This window comes from Microtus ochrogaster, unplaced genomic scaffold, assembly GCF_000317375.1.
Source record: "Microtus ochrogaster isolate Prairie Vole_2 unplaced genomic scaffold, MicOch1.0 UNK35, whole genome shotgun sequence".
Taxonomy (NCBI): Eukaryota; Metazoa; Chordata; class Mammalia; order Rodentia; family Cricetidae; genus Microtus; species Microtus ochrogaster.
In genome coordinates, this window is record NW_004949133.1 from 229,128 (window position 1) to 248,746 (window position 19,619).

A 19,619-nucleotide genomic window follows, 5' to 3' on the forward strand; every position below is an offset into this window, starting at 1 on the left:
CCGCCTCCTGGGAGACACACACTAGCTCCGCCTCCTGGGAGACACACACTAGCTCCGCCTCCTGGGAGACACACACTAGCTCTTCGAAGGACTGGGGGGTGGAAACGCTGTTCTGGTGAAGGAAAGACCACTGCTCCAAGGACGTAAATTGTTCATGGAAAAGCAAAGATAAATTGTCCCTTGGCGGTGAGCAAGAGGAGCTTGTAAGCGAGAGTGGTTCTGGAGCCAGCCTTGCTCTGACCCCTGCTAGCTTTGCTTTGTGCCCTTGGACAAAACAATTATAAAGTTCCCTCCTTAGCTGCCAGTTTTTCTGTTTGTCTTCTTTCTTTTGCCGTTGAAGATTCAGTATGACCAGAACGTTGGAGGAAATGATTTTCTTGCCTACCCCAGATCCCCACCGAGTCACCAAGATGGATTTCACATTAAACTTCCTACACAGTCACCTGACCAATGAATGCTGTAAGCACAGATGCTTTGTCCCTGTGTCTTACTTCCCGGTCTATATGTCAATATCCCATAGGGTTTTTATCTTCTCTCTCCATTCGCATTTATGATCCTGGGTAGCTTACATTTTCTAGTCAATTAATTACAAACAGACACACACATCTTCATCTCTTCATTCTTAGAAAAATGGCCTGGTCCCTCGGGCTAGTTGGGTAGTCTCTAGTTGAGTCACAGCAAGATAATAGAAAGTCACTTTAAATAGTGTTGCTACCATCTGCTGTACAACCTGGCTCTCTTGAGAGTTTTGTAAATTATATAGTGATTGAATGGAAATATAATTAGGTATTCTCAATTCCCTTATGCTTTCTACTTCTTTCTGTGGCGCTAGGCAAGCACCCCACCACTGAGCCATAGGCCTGAAGGTCTTCCTAATATTTTTAATTTGCTTGTTTGATCTATCTCAGATTTTGCTCCCTTGGTACCAAATTAGTAATCTAGCATGCTTGAATATATTTGGAAACTAGATGTGTTGCACCCAGAAGGTTCCACAATTCATTCATAAGGTTTGTTTTCATGGATTTCAAGAGACCTTCAGCTTGCCTCTTGAGCACAGCAACTTTCTGTGGACAAATCTTTCTAGAAAACAATCCAAAAAAGGCCCCTAGTCAGCAGCTAGATGACCTCGGTTTTCAATCAAGCAAGATCCTGTGACTTCGGACTCAACATGCATTCTGCATATTCTTCACTTAGAGTCGGGCGCCCTCTGGGAAGCAGGAACTAAGCAGAGCGGCTTCTAATAGGGATCTTTCCCTCAGCTCCAGTTGCCCAGACTAGCAATTACCTGGAAAGGAGGAGGAAGGAACTAAGGGACTGTCAACTCAGGGTCTAGGTGAATCGTCGAAAGTTCGGGCTTCTGTCCAAGTGGAGCTACAGAAGGACAAAGAGCTAAGTGGGAGCCAAAGGGGTCAGAGAGCAGTGAGAGCTGCTATCGGAAGACCTAAATAGCGGGATGAGGTCATGGAAAGAGAAACTGGTGTGTCTTCCAAGCTACCACCACAGGGAGCCCGGGGTATCCACACCCCTTGTTTCACCAGCTGTATCAACAACCACTTACCCTTCCTTCCTTTAAAAGATTACCATACTTAGTGGACAAAACCACAGGCAGCACTAGTGAAGGGCAGCGAGACCAAGAACAGAAACAGCAGCAGATGTCTGGACTGTGGGAAGGGAGCCATGGACATGAGCCGGATGGGCATGAGCACTGCCTGGCTGAGCGGCTGTCTTCTAGGGAGATGGCTTCCACTGGCAGCTGCCACGTCTTAAGTCACCACAGGCACGGAGTGGCTCTATTTCTACTGGGCAGTGAACAGTAGATCTGTTTAAGTTGCTTATTTGAAATAGGTTTTTTTTAAAAAAATAAACTTTTTTTTGGATGCGTTTTTACCTGCATATATGCATGCACACCATGATGTGTGTGCCTGATGCTCTCAGAGGTCAGAAGACAATGTCTGAGCCCCCGGAACAGGAGTTATAGATAGCTACCCAGAATGATTTGTGATTTAGAAGAAATGGTTGACAGTGGGATTTGAGAAAGGGTGGAAAATGGACATGAAAGAGGAACTCATACACTAGGACTTTTCTTTTTAAACCTAAAAGAGGTAAACCAAAAGCAGCCTTCGTTTTGGTGTTTGGGAAACTGCCTTTCCTGCTTCAATGGAAACTGATTGTTTCAGCAGCTTAGAAAACGCTGAGCTTACAAAAGGACCTTCTGATATCAAAGGTAAACACGGTGATGGAACATAGGTAGTCAGCAGTGAGCAGATGAAATCTCCTTCCTGAACAGTGTGCTTCACTTGCAGACAAATGACGATTCCCAACTTGCACTGTGGAAGCAAGCTGGGGTTTGAAAACAGACTCGGTTGCTTATTAGGGTCTGAAGCCAGCCAGTAAGATACTTGTCAGTTTGCTACAGTTTTCTTATTTATAAACAGCAATGGTAACAGTACTTTCTACATGTGTTATCCTTTGAGAGGCTTAAATGAAACATACCAGGGACTGCTGGGAACCATCCCTGACACACTGTAAGTATCCACTTCTCTGTGTTAGTAGGTTGGAATCAATGCCTTAAGTTGGTGGAGGAGTGAGGAAGCTTCTGCCACAAATAGATTCTATAAACAAAGTGTCAAAGAACAGCCGCCTTGCTTAATCTAGCAAATGCATGTTTTCAAACATATTTAATGTACCTCTATTCCTTAATGAGCAAATATGAGTGGAGACTACTGATTGTTAGAAAAGGGCCCGGGATCTCACTGAAATGATCACAAGACTTAAAGTGTGTTTGCCAGGTAAACAGTTTTACTTCTTTAGCAGGCTGCTTAGTCAGGCAGGGAAGCACATCCAGCAGAAGCCCCACCGGATTTTTAATCCAACTGTAAAGAGGTCCTGTGTGTCATTCTGAGTGATCTCCACCTCAAACTGGCTAATTTAAAGCGACACACTTGCTAGGCAGAAGGCAGTCTTGGTGCTCTGAGTGCAGCCTTGATGTCCAGAGAAGTGCTGACCCTGGCGGAATTTTTAAATTCTGCTGTGGCCGGGGTTTTGTCCTACTTAACCCGTTGATATAAAAAGTACCACGTTTTGTTTACATTTCCCATTGAAGTAACAGAGTTGCCTCTTTAGCAAGCAAGCTTTGTTTCTAATCGCCTCCTTTCCAGTGCTGTATGCAGATAAGCAGAGAGCTCAGCCTCACCTCTTCCGGGATATGATTAGGACCCTGCCCCCACCTCCTGTAGTTAAAATGCCCCAAGAACAGTCTCCTAGCTCTCTTCCCGCTTCACCAAGGCGTTTCTCCTACTACTTTCATTGAAGTTGCTACGAGTGATGGGCGCTGGCGGCCATACGAACTCTTCTAACAGATACAGACAACTGACCCACGACAGCACCTCTCTAAGCGTTTGTTCTGTTTGGTACAAAATTGCTTATCCAGCCTTCATCTACAAATACGCTACTCGATGTGACCATCTAGTGGCCAAAGTAGGAAATAGCTTGGTTCTTGTGGTTCTTGGTTCTCAGCATGCATCAAAGCTTAAAAGCATTCTTCATTTCTGTGCTTTCTGCTCACTCTGCACCTATCTGAAGCAAATTTATCCCGAGCATACAAAACCACTTTATCCATTATCATTTTACCAAGTTCATTCATGTTCTATATAAAGCTGAACTTACACACACACACACACACACACACAAACACACACACTGAGACACCTTTTTTTTTTACCAGATATGTGAATTTTCATGGGGTCAGATGGGTAATTCTGAAAATAAGATGGAATTTAATGTAGTACTGTAGCCTCAAACATATTCCTTTATTATAGAATTTATCATATCCTTTTGTAATTATTTCTGTTTATAATTTTTATCTTATTGCCTAGCACGGGACCTAGCATGCTGTGTGTATATTGTATGTTTGTTGGTGAATGCTGTAAATGAATGCGTAATCAAGCTGTATGTCAAAGAATTCTTTAACTCACGCTCATGCAGAGAATTAGCATTTGAATTCCTCTTTTACAGCGTAGGTTTGTATAGTTTTAATTTTTTGTGTGCATGGGGTGTGTGTGTGTTCTTATGCATGAGTATGGGTACACACATATCAGAGGACAAGCCCAGGTGCAGGTCCTTGCCTTCAGCCTTTGAGACAGGGTGTCTTGTTCACCATTTCCCATGCCAACCTAGCTGGCCCACGAGCTTCCAGGGAGTCTCTTGTCCACACCTCCCATCTCACTATAGAAGGACTGTCTTTGCAGATCGTGTTACTGAACCCACTTTTCTGTGGGTCGCAGGGATCAGAGCTCAGGTCCCGACACTTGTTCAGCATCGCTTTACCCACAGTTTCCATCTCCCCATCTTTGCTTTGTGTTCACTTTCCCGTCAGCTCACAAACTCCTCACACTCAACTGTTCAAAATGCGTTTCTCTTATAGCCCATCCCAGTATTTCCCAGGCTGAGGAAGCCCCGCCCCCTTGCCCTCCTAGGTCCAGACTCAGCTATTTAGCGCCTACCTCGCTCCTGCAGATTGTTTGCACAGCTGTGTCCTGCACGCTAAGAGATTGTCGTCAGCATTTATCAAAGCTGCCAGCTCCGGCGGCTGGTAGTGTAGGCACGGTGTGCGCATCTCCACTGAGAGTTGACTTGGCAGAGTCCGAGGGTCCTCAGACCCTCCAGCGACTCCACTGTTCTTGTTTCCAAGTATCTGGTTCTCCGTTCTCTGTCCCCTTTGCGTTCTTCCCTGGTGATCTGCCAGTCCCTCAGACACTGCTTTCCTCTGTCACCCCTTCTCCCTCTTTACAAAGGCCTGCTCCGTCCCCTTCTCAATTAAAAGTCAATCTGACTGTCGAGTGTGGCCAGTGAGGAAGGAGGGGGCCTCCAGGATTATGGCACAGGGTAGTTTAAAGTGTAGATGGAAATACAAAAGAAATGAATACCATTTCAAATTGCTATTGAAGGCTGGTCAGACAACTCAGCAGGTAAAAGCACTTGCTACCAAGCCTCATTTACCAGAGTTCAACACACCAACCCCCACATAGGCATCAGATGGGGATTTTCCCCTAAAGGTCCATTCAGAGGACATACCTAAAACCCATCCATGGTCAGACAGACAGCAATTTGAATAGACCAGTGTCAAGTAATGGGGAACTCTGCTGGACTGAAGAACTAATATAAAGGAATTCTCTGCCTGTCCATCTGCTGGTGGTCCAATAACAGGTCAGTGTGGCCCTACAGTAGCATGGCCTCTTTCCAAGGTCTAGGTGAGTGTGCTGTATTCGTCCCTGGTCTGGTATGTTGTATAAATCCTCAGAGGTTTTCTGATGGTTTAAACCAGGTGCTCGCGTTCCCTTTTTTTGGGAGGTTTGCAGGTGGTGCTGTTTTACTGTCTGGGCCATTACATATCGGTCTGTTTGTCGTGGTGAGTGCTGGGCAGGAGGTGGTGAATGGAGGTGGTATCTTAATGTACGATAAGCACAGCCATCCTGCTTCTGTTTGCACTCATAAAGGAGGCAAAAGCTGTTCTGTAAAATGGACAGCAGGGGGCTTTCATACATAACTTTGCTCGTACAATACAGGTTTCCTTAAAGGGATTAATTATCCCAGTTTATACACATACATGATTGTATTTGGGTTATATTCCTCCCTTTTCCTCTCTTGGCCTTCCTCGCTCATACTGGACTCCATCCTCCTCCTCAGAACCCCCCTTTCCGAATAGTGCCCATGAGAGAAAACACATGATATTAAGGAGAAAATGATAGTTTTGAGGTCTGAACAGCCTGTGCTGCTGCTGACAGTACTGGTTTATTTACTCTTCCGAGCCACAGGTGTCTTTTTCCAATAGCGGCACAGTACATAGCACGGCTGTCACAAAGCATGATGATAGCCGATGCCTTCTCTGCTAGCGGCCACTTCTTTTACATGCCATGCTGTTCTTTAAACATGTACTACATGAAATAACGAGAATCAACACCAGATGACCCTCTGAAAGGGCTGGTAAGCAGAGACAAGACAGCCCATCCACCCATCCCCATCTTCCTGAGGAACGCTCTAGGAATTAAATAGAATGCAACATTTGATGTGGGATTCCCTTCTGTATGATGTGAATATGTTTTATTACCATTGGTTAATAAAGAAGCTGCTTTGGGTCTATGGCAGCAGCGAACAGAGCAAAGCAGGAATTCCAAGCAGAGACAGAGGGGAAAAGAAGGCAGAATCAGGGAGATGCCATGTAACTGCTGAAGGAGACAGACACTGGATGGAAACTTACCAGTAGGCCACAGCCATGTGGCGATACACAAATCAATAAGAATGGGCAAATTTAAGATGTAAGAGTTGCTTAATAAAAATTCTAAGCTATTAGCCAAGCAGTATTGTACTTAATATAGTTTCAGTGTTATTATTTCAGGTCTGGGCAGCCAGAAAATGAACGAGTAGCCTCTGTCAACAAAAATGTAATCTCTGTGAGACAGAATGTATGTATTCAGGTGTGTGCACGTGTGTGTAGGTCAGAGGTCAGCATCCACTGTCCTCTCTGCTTTCTACCTTGTTTTGCCAGATGGGGTCTCTTACTGGCCTGAAGTTCACTAAGGGGGCTATGCAGGGTAGATTGCAAGCTCCAGGAATTCATAATCCATGCTTGTCTCTATGTGCCACCATGCCTAGCTTTTGTTTGTTTGTTTGTCTATCTTTTTGTTTTTAGTGATTGGGTGTCTCTGTTGCTTCAGAGCCTGTCCTGGAACTAGCTCCTGTAGACCAGGATGGCCTTAAACCCATAAAGATCCACCTGCCTCTGCCTCCCAAGTTCTGGAATTAAAGGCCTGTGCCACCACTGCCTGGCTATGCCTAGCTTTTTCTGTAGGTCCTGGGAATCAACTCAGGGTCTCATGCTTACATGGGAAACACTCTGCTAACTGAATCCTTCTTCCCGGTCTACAGTAAATATTTTTTACTCAGAAGCCACAGGCGTGGTGGAGAGACTGCTAATATGTCACCAGGGGGCTGTAGTTTAGGTCATTTCGATCCGGTCACCCTGAAAGACCTGTCAGACTACAGCCACTGTTCATTTATCCACATGTTTTGTCCAGGAGGATCCGAGCCAGGCAGGGCTTGCTCCCGTCCTACCCACCATGAGTTGGCATTAGCCTGGAATGGTACTGGATGCTGGGGACTGAAACCAAACACTTGAAATTTACTGTGCTTGCTAACACACAGCATGCTGAAACCAACAACAAAACTGTACTGACGTTGGAAAGTCTTTTACCTAAATAGGCTAAAAAGAAAACCTACCAACTTCCAAATCCCTGGCTTATCACCAAGGTGATGGTTCCACACTGCAGTTCTGTTCTGTCATCCTGGCAGCACGGCTGTGCCCCACCCTCTGTTATCTAGTCAGAAATTCTTACTGACGCCATGTGTATCAGACACTGAGAATAATGCTGCTCCTTCACCCTGCCACATACAAAGCGCATGGTTCAAATGAATGTTAACTGCGCGGCCCGATTCCGAGGCAGGTGTCTTGTCTCTTCATCTCACACTTTCCTAACAACAGAATCACGAAGTTTTACAATGCGAAGAGATCTTCAGTTTTATGAAAACAAAAATCCAGGGCCTAGAGAGACTGTCTGAATTTTGGAAGCTAAGCAGCAAGGTAGTGAGAGGGCTGGGACCGGTCCCCAAAACTCTTAACAAGTCCCCCCCACACACACCTTCTGGCTGCTTCCTAGAAGACCGGTCGTGTTTTCCTTCTGAGAGCTGCCTTGTGGAACCTGGGGCTAGCCCATCACCTCGGGCCGCGAGCTCTTCTCCAGGTCTGCTTCATAGGCTGCGCCGGTTACTGTGACAAAACCCTTGGCAAAACATTTTAAAGGAAAGAAGGGCTTATTTGGGCTGGTGGTTTTGGGGTTTTTTTCAATGTCTTGGTGTGGAAGGTGTGGTGAAAAACAGCAGCTCCTATCCTGGCGGGGCCTCCAGTCACGTGACACAGCAGAGAGGCGGGGTGAATGCTGGGGCCACCTTTTTTTTTCTACCCTTTCTCTTTGGCAGAACTTTGTGCTGAAGCTACATCCTTGGGTGCAGGGCTGACTTTAGGGCTTTGATCTTTGTCCTACAATCCACATTCCGTTTTGATTCTACATTTTTTTCCATAGGTAAATACCTTTCCAGTTGATTTTCCTGGGGAGCCTGGTTTGCCATCCCTCCAAATCTCTTGCTGTTTCTCAAGCTTCCTATTGGCCCCAGATTCTCTGTATAGTGTTTCTTGTGGAATGTTTCATTTTCCTGTGATGTCTCCCTATTCACCTTCTCTTTCTCTTCTTGTAGGGTTTGTCTCCATTACCACCCTCACTGTGCTGGCCTATGAACGTTATATCCGTGTGGTACATTCCAGAGTGATCAACTTCTCCTGGGCCTGGAGGGCCATTACCTATATCTGGCTCTACTCCTTGGCATGGGCAGGAGCACCTCTCCTGGGCTGGAACAGATACATCCTGGACGTACATGGACTGGGCTGTACAGTGGATTGGAAATCCAAGGACGCCAACGACTCCTCCTTCGTGCTCTTCTTGTTTCTTGGCTGCCTAGTGGTACCCATGGGCATCATAGGCCATTGCTATGGTCACATTCTGTATTCCGTTCGAATGGTGAGTTGAAGGCTGCAGATGTCCCTCTCCAAACCATCCCCACATCCATCATTTGATGTGAAAAGAACCAAACTCTCCCTATATGATCAGTTATTTGCCCAGGGTTGAAAGACTCAACGGGACTTAACGTTTGGTAGAACTTTGCACTGTGAATCATTCCCCAAGCAGGTCACTGAGGGATGACATTGGCTTTCCGTACACCATCCTCTATAACCAAAAGCAACAAGCAAAAGGCAAACAGACAATACCAAACCCCCAAACTTACATTATGCAGCACTCTCAAAAGTTAAGAATTCCGAGGGGGAAAGGTTATAATTTCCATAATTATATTCATTTCAAGATCACATGAACCCACTTGTCAGAGACTAGTAGAGCTGGAAAGGACTGGAACACGTACCAAGCCAGTTCATGTGGGGACCAGGCAGAAAGAGGCTGCAATGACGGACACAGGAGGCACAGCTGCACGTCACCTTTAATTTCAGCTGTGTGAAATTTCCTAACTGCTGTGTGTCAGGGAGAGACAAGGGAAAGTGATTAAAAATGAGCTTTGACGTCAGCCTATGTCATTACCTTAGCAGAGCACCTCATGCAAGTAACTTGCCTACATCGCGAGTTGCAGGCTTCTCTCTTTAGCATGTCTGGCATGGCATAAGTCCGTTATCTGGTTGGAGAATTTATGAATCAGTGCTTTGGGCAAAACAGTTTCCTCAGTCATGAAGAGATTGTTTCCATTTGACCACAAGCCTTTTAGGCTGTGTTTTAGGGATGTGAAGATCTAGATAAAATAATGTATCTTAGCCTTATTTAAGTAAGTTAAAAACCATTAAAGGGAGCTTGTGAGATGGTTCAGTCAGTAAAGCAATTGCTGTTTAAGTACGAGGGACTGCTTTTGAATCTGTAGAATCTATGCAAACCCAGGTACAGTGAAGTGATAGGTATCTGTGACACCAGCGGTTCTATAGCAGGATAAGAGGCAGAGACAGGAGAGTCTCTAGAAACAGGCCAGAGAAACCCAGTCTCATCTCAGACAAGGTGGAAGGTGGGAAGCTACACCGGAAGTTGTCTTCTGAGCTCCACACATGTGCTGTGTGTGTGTGCCTATTCTGCTTCCCCTGCTTCCCCCTTTCTCACCCCCCCTCCCCCCAAATGTCCTCAGAAGCTATTTAGATCAAACACAGTAAGTTTTAGTTGAAGGAACTGAAGCCCAGAAGAGAGAAAGGCTAGGTCAAGCTACAGGTCAGAAGTCAGTCCGTCTCCTGTCTCTTTCCATGAAGGCAGGACACACAGGGTGACTGCTTATCTGCTTAAAAAGAAAAGTCCATCCTTTCTTCACTTCCTACAGCTACGCTGTGTTGAAGATCTCCAGACAATCCAAGTGATCAAGATCTTAAGATATGAAAAGAAAGTGGCCAAAATGAGCTTTTTGATGGCCTTCATCTTTCTCACCTGCTGGATGCCTTATATTGTGACCCGCTTCTTGGTGGTTAATGGCTACGGACACCTGGTCACCCCAACCGTGTCTATTGTTGCTTATCTCTTTGCTAAATCGAGCACTGTGTACAATCCAGTTATCTATATCTTCATGATCAGAAAGGTAAGCTCTGGAATTGACTTGCTTTCACCCTGGGGAACAAATAGAAATAGGTTTCCTGGGCTGGAGAGATGCCTCAGTGGTTAAGAGTACTGGCTGCTTTTCCAGAGGATCCGGGTTCAATTCCCAGCACCCACATGGCAGCTCACAACTATCTGTAACTCTGGGCTCAAGGAATCTGAAACCCTCACACCAATATACCTAAAATAAAATTAAGTGTTTAAAAAAAGAAATAGATTTTGTGTGGCATGACAACGTAGAACAGTATCAAGGATAAAATAAATCTAAAGAAACAAAATCCCAACTTAGGAATTTTGTATTAGTGTGCTGGGGAGATGGCTCAGAGGTTAAGGGTGCCTGTTCCTCTTCTAGTGGACTAGATTTTGAGTCCCATGTCAGGTGGTTCACAGTTGCTGTAATTTTGGCTCCAGGGAATCCAATGCCCTCTTCTGGCCTCTGCAGGTATCAACACACATGTGTTCACACACACACACACACACACACACCACACACACACACACACCATATACATACATAAATAATAAAATAAAGAGTCTTTTAAGAAAGAAATACTAAATTCAAAGATTTAAGAAGATAGGTAGAATATTCCCAAAGGAAAAAAGCAGTTATAAAATCTACCAATATATGTATAGTAATTGTTAAGCAATACTTCTTAATAGTTAGTTTACAAGAAAATAGTTTGTACATACTACTAATAAACATTATCACTCAAATAATAATTAAAAATTAGAATAGTATGCAGGTTCCACCCAATATCTTCAAAACAAAATAGACAATAACTTTATCCCAAACTCCACTTATAGATTATGAAACGAAACACCACTGGCACAGTAGGCAAAACTTAATGCACTCACCAAAAAGCATTTGTTTGTGCCTTTTCTTCGAGCCAATGAATTATGAATCAAAGCTTCTAAACGTGAATATGATTTCACCAAATCTGAAAGTATAGTTTTAAAGTGTCCCTTCTGATTCACAATGTCTGGCTTCCTGGTACTCTGCATTTCTGACGAGCTCCAAGGGTCCTGATGATTCTGACTCCCATTAGTCCACTTTACACAGTAATCCTGAGCAACACAACAGACTGACAGAGCAAGTGGGAGTCCTTTTTCCCATAAAGAGCTGAATGTGAAGAAGCATTCTGGCTTACAGACTTCACTCAACGCCAACAGCAATGTATCTCGAGCACTGAACTTGACTTGTAAAATAGTGATTTGCTGAATTTGTCATCGATTATGTGTTTTAAAATATTAATGTAAGCTAAATGTGCCCTGCATATAGTTGGTGGGGACACTAAAGAACATAGAAATCAATGTATCTCTTTATTGGTGTTTTCTGACCTGCGAAAGCCCCTGCATTAAACAAAAAGGCTAACATGTTGACTTGGCATACGGATATTCTGTACAAAGGCTAACATGTTGACTTGGCATGAGGATGCTCTGTTGGCTGCAGTTGACTTAATGCTTAGCAAACATCTCAGCCTTTTAGCCCAGTGACAAAGAAGCAATAGCTGTTATGAGGCCAGAGACTGTAGATGGCGCAATACCTCATGACAGGTTATTTTCTGTGCAGTCAGTAAATGTCCCCTGTACTTTGTGGTACTTGTCTGTTTGACCCTTGGTCACTCAGGCTCTTGTAGAAGCGGAAGAGCAGGAAGGAAACCCGAGAGGTCTCAGAAACACAGAAGAAGCCCTTGTCTGCTGTGAGTAGTGTCTCCAGATCTCAGCCCAGTAGTCATCACTCAGGAGCTGCTCACGGAGTATTTAATGGCTGAATTCCTTAAATCTTAAGGTCAAGCTGCCCTCAGAGAAGGTTCATATACATTGGAACCATGGATACCACAAAGGATTAGAATATTCTTTTTTTTATCTAGTGAACAAGAATTGTAGTACATAAAAGATCAAACATCAATGGGGGACTTTGGTACAGCTGAGCATTACTGGGTGACTTCATCCCATGCCATCTAATGAGAAAGGGGGTGGGGCTGGGGAAATGACAAGTCAGAGGACCTGAGTTCAGTCTCCAACACATACAAACAAAGCCAGCTGTGGTGGTGTCTGTAATCCAGCACTGAGAAGATGGACGTATGTGGGCCACTGTGGGCTCGCTGGCTAGCCAGCCTAGCCTAAGAGGCAAGCCTCAGGCCGCTACCTCAAAAGACAAGATGTATGTCACCTGAGATTGGCTTTAGCATCCATGTGCATAGGTGTATACATGTGTACACACACATACACACACACACATACACACACACACACACAGAGAGAGAGAGAGAGAGAGAGAGAATCTCAACTAGTTGTCTTCAATTTTACTCCAGATTAAGGATCACTTAACTGATTAAGGATTCATTTAATAATTGGCTTTATTGTTCCACTTTTCTCTGCAGTTTCGGAGGTCCCTTCTACAGCTCTTGTGCTTCCGACTGCTGAGATGCCAGCGGCCTGCTAAAAACCTGCCAGCAGCTGAGAGCGAGATGCAGATCAGGCCCATCGTGATGTCACAGAAAGACGGGGACAGGCCAAAGAAGAAAGTGACCTTTAACTCCTCTTCCATTATCTTTATCATCACCAGTGATGACTCCCTGTCTGTCGATGACAGCGACAGAACCAATGCGTCCAAGGCCGATGTCATCCAAGTTCGTCCTTTGTAAGAATGGGAAATGGGGTCTTGTATCCATTGCCATACAACATCTACTCTAAGGACCTCCCTGGAGTCCCCACTTGGCACAGTAACAGCACAACCTTATGGCCTAGCAGGAAATCCGAACTGACTACATGTTTTCTGTCTTGAAGAACTGACTGAACAAGACACATTATTTTTCATTCAATGGGTGCTTCACAACATGAGAAACTCCTGGTGGCACAAGATGAGCATCTGGCACCATCGTCTGCTCTGCCAGGATTTAACATTTGAATGACCGTATTTGCCAAAGCACATGATACATTTTGTTTCTCCGATATATTTCACTGTGTAAATAAATACTGTCTCATAGACATGTGTGCAATGGCTGGGACATCGGAACTATTGTTACGGTGTTGGGTCCTATTCTGTGTCATGCTGTATGTTTGCCCAAGTCAATTGATTAAGGAGGTAATAAATCAATCCCTACTTTTATCTGAAAACCTAAGGCTCTTGTCATGTGTGTTGTATGACTGCCAGGGCATCAGGTTAAGGAAGCAAGTTCCAGAAGGCACTTTAAGAAGCTTTGTAGAAAAGCAGAGAGACTTCACGCTGGTCATGCGGATGGTTAATGATACCACAGTGGAGAACATGCATGGGAAAAGGAGTGTTAAAGATCTTTTGATACCTCCATGTATCCTTTTCGGAAATTAGTTTGGCAAATTCTCCTTTCCTTTTGATAATTTCCTACTATTTTGTCAAAAGTCATGCACCTACAGAAGAGTTCCCAGTAAACAAAGTTACATTCAGAGAGGGCTGAAAATAAATGTTTTAGTGTCCTAATACCATGCAGTATTATTTAAGTTTTAGCACGTTTATTTATTATTGCATGCGTGTGTGCATGTACACACTCATGTTGTATCGTGCATATGGAAATCAGAAGACAGCTTGTGGGGAAACATTCCTCTTCTTCCACCAGGTGAGCCTCGGGGATCGAACTCAGGTCATCAGGCTTGGCAGCAAGCACCTTCTCTCACTGAGCCACCTCTCCAGCTTCATATAATGTGGTTTTAAATTCTCATCGCTTATCAGTAGACTCCTGGATCACTAATGGGCCATGTTAGTGAAGAGGACATCTTCGCATGTGTCATTGCCCATACCCGGAGGAGAACAGAATATACTACCCCAAATGTGCTCCATTTCGCAGGGTTACCTTGAGCGGGAAGTCACTGAGAAGAAATGACAGAAGAAAAGTGTCCCCACCCGCCACTTGCCAAAGTGGCCTTAGGATTGCTACTCCAGGGCTTCCAGTCCTTTGCCCTTGTCTTTTTATGGCTCTGTAACTTTACTTCTTGTGGAAGATGACGTAAACCAGGGCTTTCTATATGAGCTTACGTTAATGTTTTTAAATGTACTAGATGTTTATTTTAGCTCATTCCCCACAACATTATGTATCACAGAGATTCCCCCCTTTTAAATATTTTTTAAACTTAAAATAAAATTACATCCTTTTTTGCCCTTCACTTTCTTCCCTCCGGTTCCTCCCATGCACCCCGTTGGTACTAATAGAAATCATGGCCTCTAAAGGTTTTTAATCATGGGGGTTAGTCTATATGTGGTTATGTACCCATGGGCACAGGAGCCCAGGGAAGCCAGAGGCATTGGACCTCCTGGAGCTGGAGTAATGGGCAGGTGCGAGCTAGGACCTGGTGCTCTCTGCAAGAGTGGTGCGTGCACTTGACAGCTGAGCAATCTCTCCGGCCCCTAAGCCAGCTCATTTTCTGAGTGTCTCCCACGTGCATATGAAATATACATGCTTCTAAACTGTAGTTTGTTTCCTATTGTCAGTCTGCCTGTTATAGTAGCCACAGCCAACAAACTTAAATAAAAGGAACAATGATACTGTTTGTGTATTTTTGCAATGCTAGGGAATGTAACCCAGGGCTCTGGGCATGCTAAGTAAGCACTCTACCACTGACCTACATTCCTTTTCCAAGGAAACAATTTTTTTTCTTTCCTTACACACCAAACCTAAATTAATAAGGCTCAAGGACACCTTTGAGACTATGGAAAATGCCAAATTGTTTCATCTTTATCACCCCAGTATTTCTTTCCTACATCACTGGTATCATAGCTTTCAAAATTAATAATATTTGAAAAGAATTTTCAAGTGTACCAGTCAGCCTACTGAAAGAAAAAAACAGCGTCTCCATATTGCACTTCAAAGATGAAGTTAACTGTCACAGCGTGACATTCAAGGCACCGCTTCTGTGTCTGAAACGGAATGAACTATGTCTCCATGTGTCTGTAAGACAGCCTTCCCATCTCCTTTTCACTCCTAGATATATTTCAGTTACTAATAACAACCCTTTCTTATTCTTCACTTAGGATGGCATTAATAGCCCTTTCTTATCTTTAAAAGGTAATAATTCTGCTATCTGAAGACTGGGGAATAGAACAGATTCATCCAGGAACTCTTTGAAACACCCTGCCTCTCATTCACACCCCTGGTTTTAGCAAGTGCCCTGTTCCTGGGGTTAGGCAGGCCCCATCTACCGCTACAAAGAGGAAGCAGCACACTAGGCAAGCTGTGGTTTTCAGTTCTGAGTGTTGTTGCTCCTATAATGTCCTGTATAGAAAAAAAAGAAAAAGAAAAAAAGACTGTTTTTGAGAAGTGAAAGAGACCTCGGTTCTTACATTTTTAAATTTAAATGGACCCAGCCCAAGCATGCAAAGTGATGGAAACACTACAAAAAACCAGCAGCAGCATTTCCCTTTGCTCGGCAGACACAAACATTCTACAGGAAACTTAATTACATGCTGACAATTATTTTCCAGTAGTGAATTAAATGTGCCAAAGTAAACATGCTTCTTGTCCTTAATTTTGGAGAAAGAACAAATTCTTGCTCCTCGGAACCTTGACGCTCTGGGTTTGTCCTAGTGACTCCATGGAACTTGCTGGAAAATGCCTGTGTTTCTATTCCAGTAGTCAGTGGTTCCAGTCCATGCCGGCCTTCTCAAGAATTCCAGAGGTCTCGGGGACAGGTGGTGCACAAGTAGGTAGGCACTTCCAATGGCTATCAGGGATCCAAGGACGAAGAGTCCTTTGTTTATCACCTGCAAGGATGGCAAAAATTTAAAACTATTCATCTGGAGGTTGTATCTGGAGATAAACTTCTTTCCTACATCACAGACAAAAATGCCGTTCTCTTCCTCTATTACAGACAAGTGCACAGGTGTCTTCCTACATCACAGACAAGAGTGAAGTTCTCTGTTGCTTTTAACTTGAAGCAGCAACTTGATTGCTTGACCTCTCTTCTGCCCCTGCCCTGATTTCAGTGCACTCTGCCTGCTTGGCTCTTTCTCCTTGGCATGTTTGTCTGTTTGAGGCCAGGGGACACTATTTTATTTGGTGTATATGTACGTGTGCTGTGTGCACAAATGTAGGAGTTGCACTTGCCAGTGTGCACACATGTGGAGAACAGAGATCACTGTCAGGTGCCTTTCTCTTTCTCTCTACTATTTATTGTTTTGAGACAGCCTTTCACTAGCCTCAAAACTCACTGTTTTGAGGAGCAAGTCCCTGGAATCTACCCTATCCCACCCCTAGAACAGGGTTACAGATGAGTACTGTGTCCAACTCTTTTTTTTCTTTTTTTATTATTTATTTATTTATTAAAGATGTCTGTCTTTTCCCTGCCACCGCCTCCCATATCCCTCCCCCTCCCCCAATCAACTCCCCCACTCTCATCAGATGTGGATGACAGGGGTCTCATCGTAGGCTCTCATGACTATGCAGGAAGTACTTTACCTACAGAACAATCTTTCCCAGCCCCTATTTTATTCAGTTATATAGAGGTAGAGCTTACAGGTAGATCTTGACTCTTTCTGGCCCATTCTCTATACGACAAAGCTATTGACCTAAAGTGTTTAAGTCTTTTTAGGTCTCTCAGCCCTCCATAAGCCAATCTTCTTATTTCAGTGGATGCTGAAGTCCCCACTTACCTCCCCAACTTCCATCTGATCATTTTTACACCCTGGACCTCCTGGCTAGTGTATCTTCAGTCTTCATTTCCTAGCCTACACCCATATTCTCCTTGCAGTAGCCCCCAAAAGTGTTCTCCACCATATCTGTCCACATTTCCTGTGAGTTCCTGAGCCACCTGTAGGGTAGACACTACATCTTGTTCACTGAAGTGTCTACCTCAGTATATATGCATCCAATAAAACCATCGACAGATGAAGTTAGAAAATTTTCAAAGCGGCCTGGACTCTGAATTGCATTTAAATGGCACCCCTGGGTCAGCTTCTCCAAATGATCGCATCATTGCATCCCACCAGAAAGGGCTTTATGAGTCAGTGACGCAATTCTGTCTAGTTTTACAAGTTAAACTCACAAAGATGCCACATAATGCCGAGAAGTCCAGAACGGATCTCAGTGTGGATACAAAGTAAAAAGCCGAGAAATAACAACACATCAAGTTTTTCAGTAGTCAAATTCTTCTGACCTTTTTCTGCCACTGCCAGCGCAGCACGGCCTCATGGTATCTTATTCTGGTGAAGGCAACCTGCAGGGGAATTTAAAGAGCCTCTGCTGTATTCTTTAGGAGCTAAACAGAGGGAGAACAGGGGGGAATCTTTAATACATTCCTTACCATGGTATAGAGAGGGATAAAGGTCGATGGCATGATTGCATGGAGAAATCTATTTAGGAGCCTCTGGAACAGGAACCACCTGGAGTTGACATGCGCTCGCATCTGCAATGACAGAATTCTTAGAGAGAACCTTAGGTGAAGCACCTCAATTCCCGCACAATGATCTGCTGCTCGTCTTCCCTCACAGTTGTCGCAAGAACGGATGCTAACACAAGAGTCAAATAAAACCACATTTCCACAATCGTCACTCCCAAGTGCTCCCAAGAAATCTTAGGAGTACAAGACATGGCCTTGAAAACATACAAAACCTCGTTACTCAGAAGACAATTGCAACATATGTATTTAAAAAATCCGTTTCAGCAAAACATTTATTGAATCAGAATTTTTTTTAAATACTTATTTATTATGTATACAATATTCTGTGTGTATGCCTGCAGGCCAGAAGAGGGCACTAGACCCCATTACAGATGGTTGTGAGCCACCATGTGGTTGCTGGGAATTGAACTCAGGACCTTTGGAAGAGCAGGCAATGCTCTTAACCTCTGAGCCATCTCTCCAGCCCCTTGAATCAGAATTTTGAATGACCTGTAAGCTCAAAGACTTGATTCATTTCTGTTGCCCCCTAAAAAGACTGCTAGTCTGTTTGTGGACTGTCTTGTGGAATGGAGCCGAACTTTTCTCACCTCTATATAATTGTACATAGACAGGTCTGAAATTGCGTGGTCATCTGGAATCCTAAATCTTGAGAATTCAGGAAGGCACAAACCTAGAAACCAAGATTAAATAAACATATATGTGTTTAAAATAATATACAGAAAATATGCTGGAGAGAGGGCTCAGTGGTTAAGAGCACTGACTGCTCTAAGAGAGAACCTGAGCTCAGTTCCCAGCACCCACCTTGGTGGCTCACAACAACCTGTTGCCGTGTCTTAGAAGATCTAATGCCATATTCTAGCCTCTGAAGGCACCTGCACATACATGCCATACACTCACGCACAGACATACACACACAGACACATAAAAACATCATTTTTAAAAAGCAAAATAAAATCTTTTTAAAAATGCTGATCTCCTGCTAAGTCAAACTAAACAGTGTTTCTCCTAGCAACATTCTAATCTTGTAAAACTATTGATAACCACAACAATCTACAGTTATTGAGCAATGTCCACTGAACACTGACATCTTGTGGTCAAAGATAGGTTACGATAAAACTAATAATAAAATATTGGTTGCTTAAATCATCATTTCCCTTATTCCACAAACAAAAATAATTTTGTGATGTTAATTTATATTGAGAACTTACTGGATTTAGAATTACCACAGAAACACATCTCTAGATTCGTGTCTATAGGGAAGATGACAGAGAGGTAGTACTGATGAGGAAAGACACACCCTTAATGTGGGCAACAGTATCCAAAGGGCCGCTGTCCCAAGTGAACAAAAAGGAGAAAGTGGACCAAGCACCAGAAATTCTCTTTGCTTCCTGACAGCAGGTGCCAATGTGACTCACACTTCCTCCCCATGCCTTCCCAGTGCCATGAACCATGACCCTCGAACTATAAACCAAGGCAAACCTTTTTCTCTTCAAGTGGCTTCTCTAGTTACAGCAACAAGTAACTGTACACGGTCACATGACAACTTCAAACGATGCTCAACCCTTCCCTTTTCCTATATATTTTTTGTGTGTTTCTTTGAGGGCTTAGGTGTTTCTGAGGCAAAGGCTGTAGGCAAAGGTGGGCACCCGAGGTGGAAGGGAGACAAAGAACCGTACACACACCACCCTGATTTGCTGCTCTGAACTCTTATCTGTGAGTGGGTCACTGCTACTAGGAAGTGGTCAGACCTTGCAGGCATGAGGCCTACCTAGAGGTCCCTGAGTCACTGGAGGTATGCCCTTGGAAGGGACTGTGGATTGATCCTAGTTCTCCCTGTCTTTCTCTGTCATTTCCAGAACAGGAGGTGAGTGCCTTTTTCTCTGCTGTGGCTCCCCACCATGTTTCCTATTCACAAACCAAGGGCAAGGGGGTCAACTGATCACAGGTTGGAACTTCTGAAACTGGGAGCCACTGTTGTAGAATGTTATTTTGTTTTGTTTTGTTTGTTTGTTT

At 44.0% G+C, this 19,619-nt stretch overlaps 2 protein-coding genes across 6 annotated transcripts in view; one reads left to right on the top strand and one right to left on the bottom strand.

The window, feature by feature from the left end:
* Opn3 (opsin 3) overlaps positions 1 to 13,498 on the top strand; it is a 30,164-nt gene extending 16,666 nt beyond the window's left edge. The window contains exons 2-4 of the mRNA XM_005368525.3: positions 8,308 to 8,627; positions 9,970 to 10,221; positions 12,623 to 13,498. Coding sequence (XP_005368582.1) covers positions 8,308 to 8,627; positions 9,970 to 10,221; positions 12,623 to 12,886 — 836 coding nt within the window. The 3' untranslated portion in view covers positions 12,887 to 13,498. The remainder of the gene's footprint in view (positions 1 to 8,307; positions 8,628 to 9,969; positions 10,222 to 12,622) is intronic.
* A 232-nt stretch (positions 13,499 to 13,730) lies between these two features.
* Kmo (kynurenine 3-monooxygenase) overlaps positions 13,731 to 19,619 on the bottom strand; it is a 35,529-nt gene continuing 29,640 nt past the window's right edge. Inside the window, exons 12-16 of one of the 5 annotated variants that reach the window (XR_001229452.2) lie at positions 18,194 to 18,276; positions 17,511 to 17,612; positions 17,367 to 17,423; positions 15,773 to 15,974; positions 13,731 to 15,484 (exon numbers count right to left, since the gene is read on the bottom strand). Coding sequence is in view for 3 of the 5 variants with exons in the window: in XM_005368526.2 (XP_005368583.1) it covers positions 15,793 to 15,972; positions 17,364 to 17,423; positions 17,511 to 17,612; positions 18,194 to 18,276 (425 nt within the window). In the remaining 2 variants the exon portion in view is untranslated. The other 4 variants (XR_001229451.2, XM_005368526.2, XM_005368527.2 and 1 more) reach the window with 4 other exon arrangements.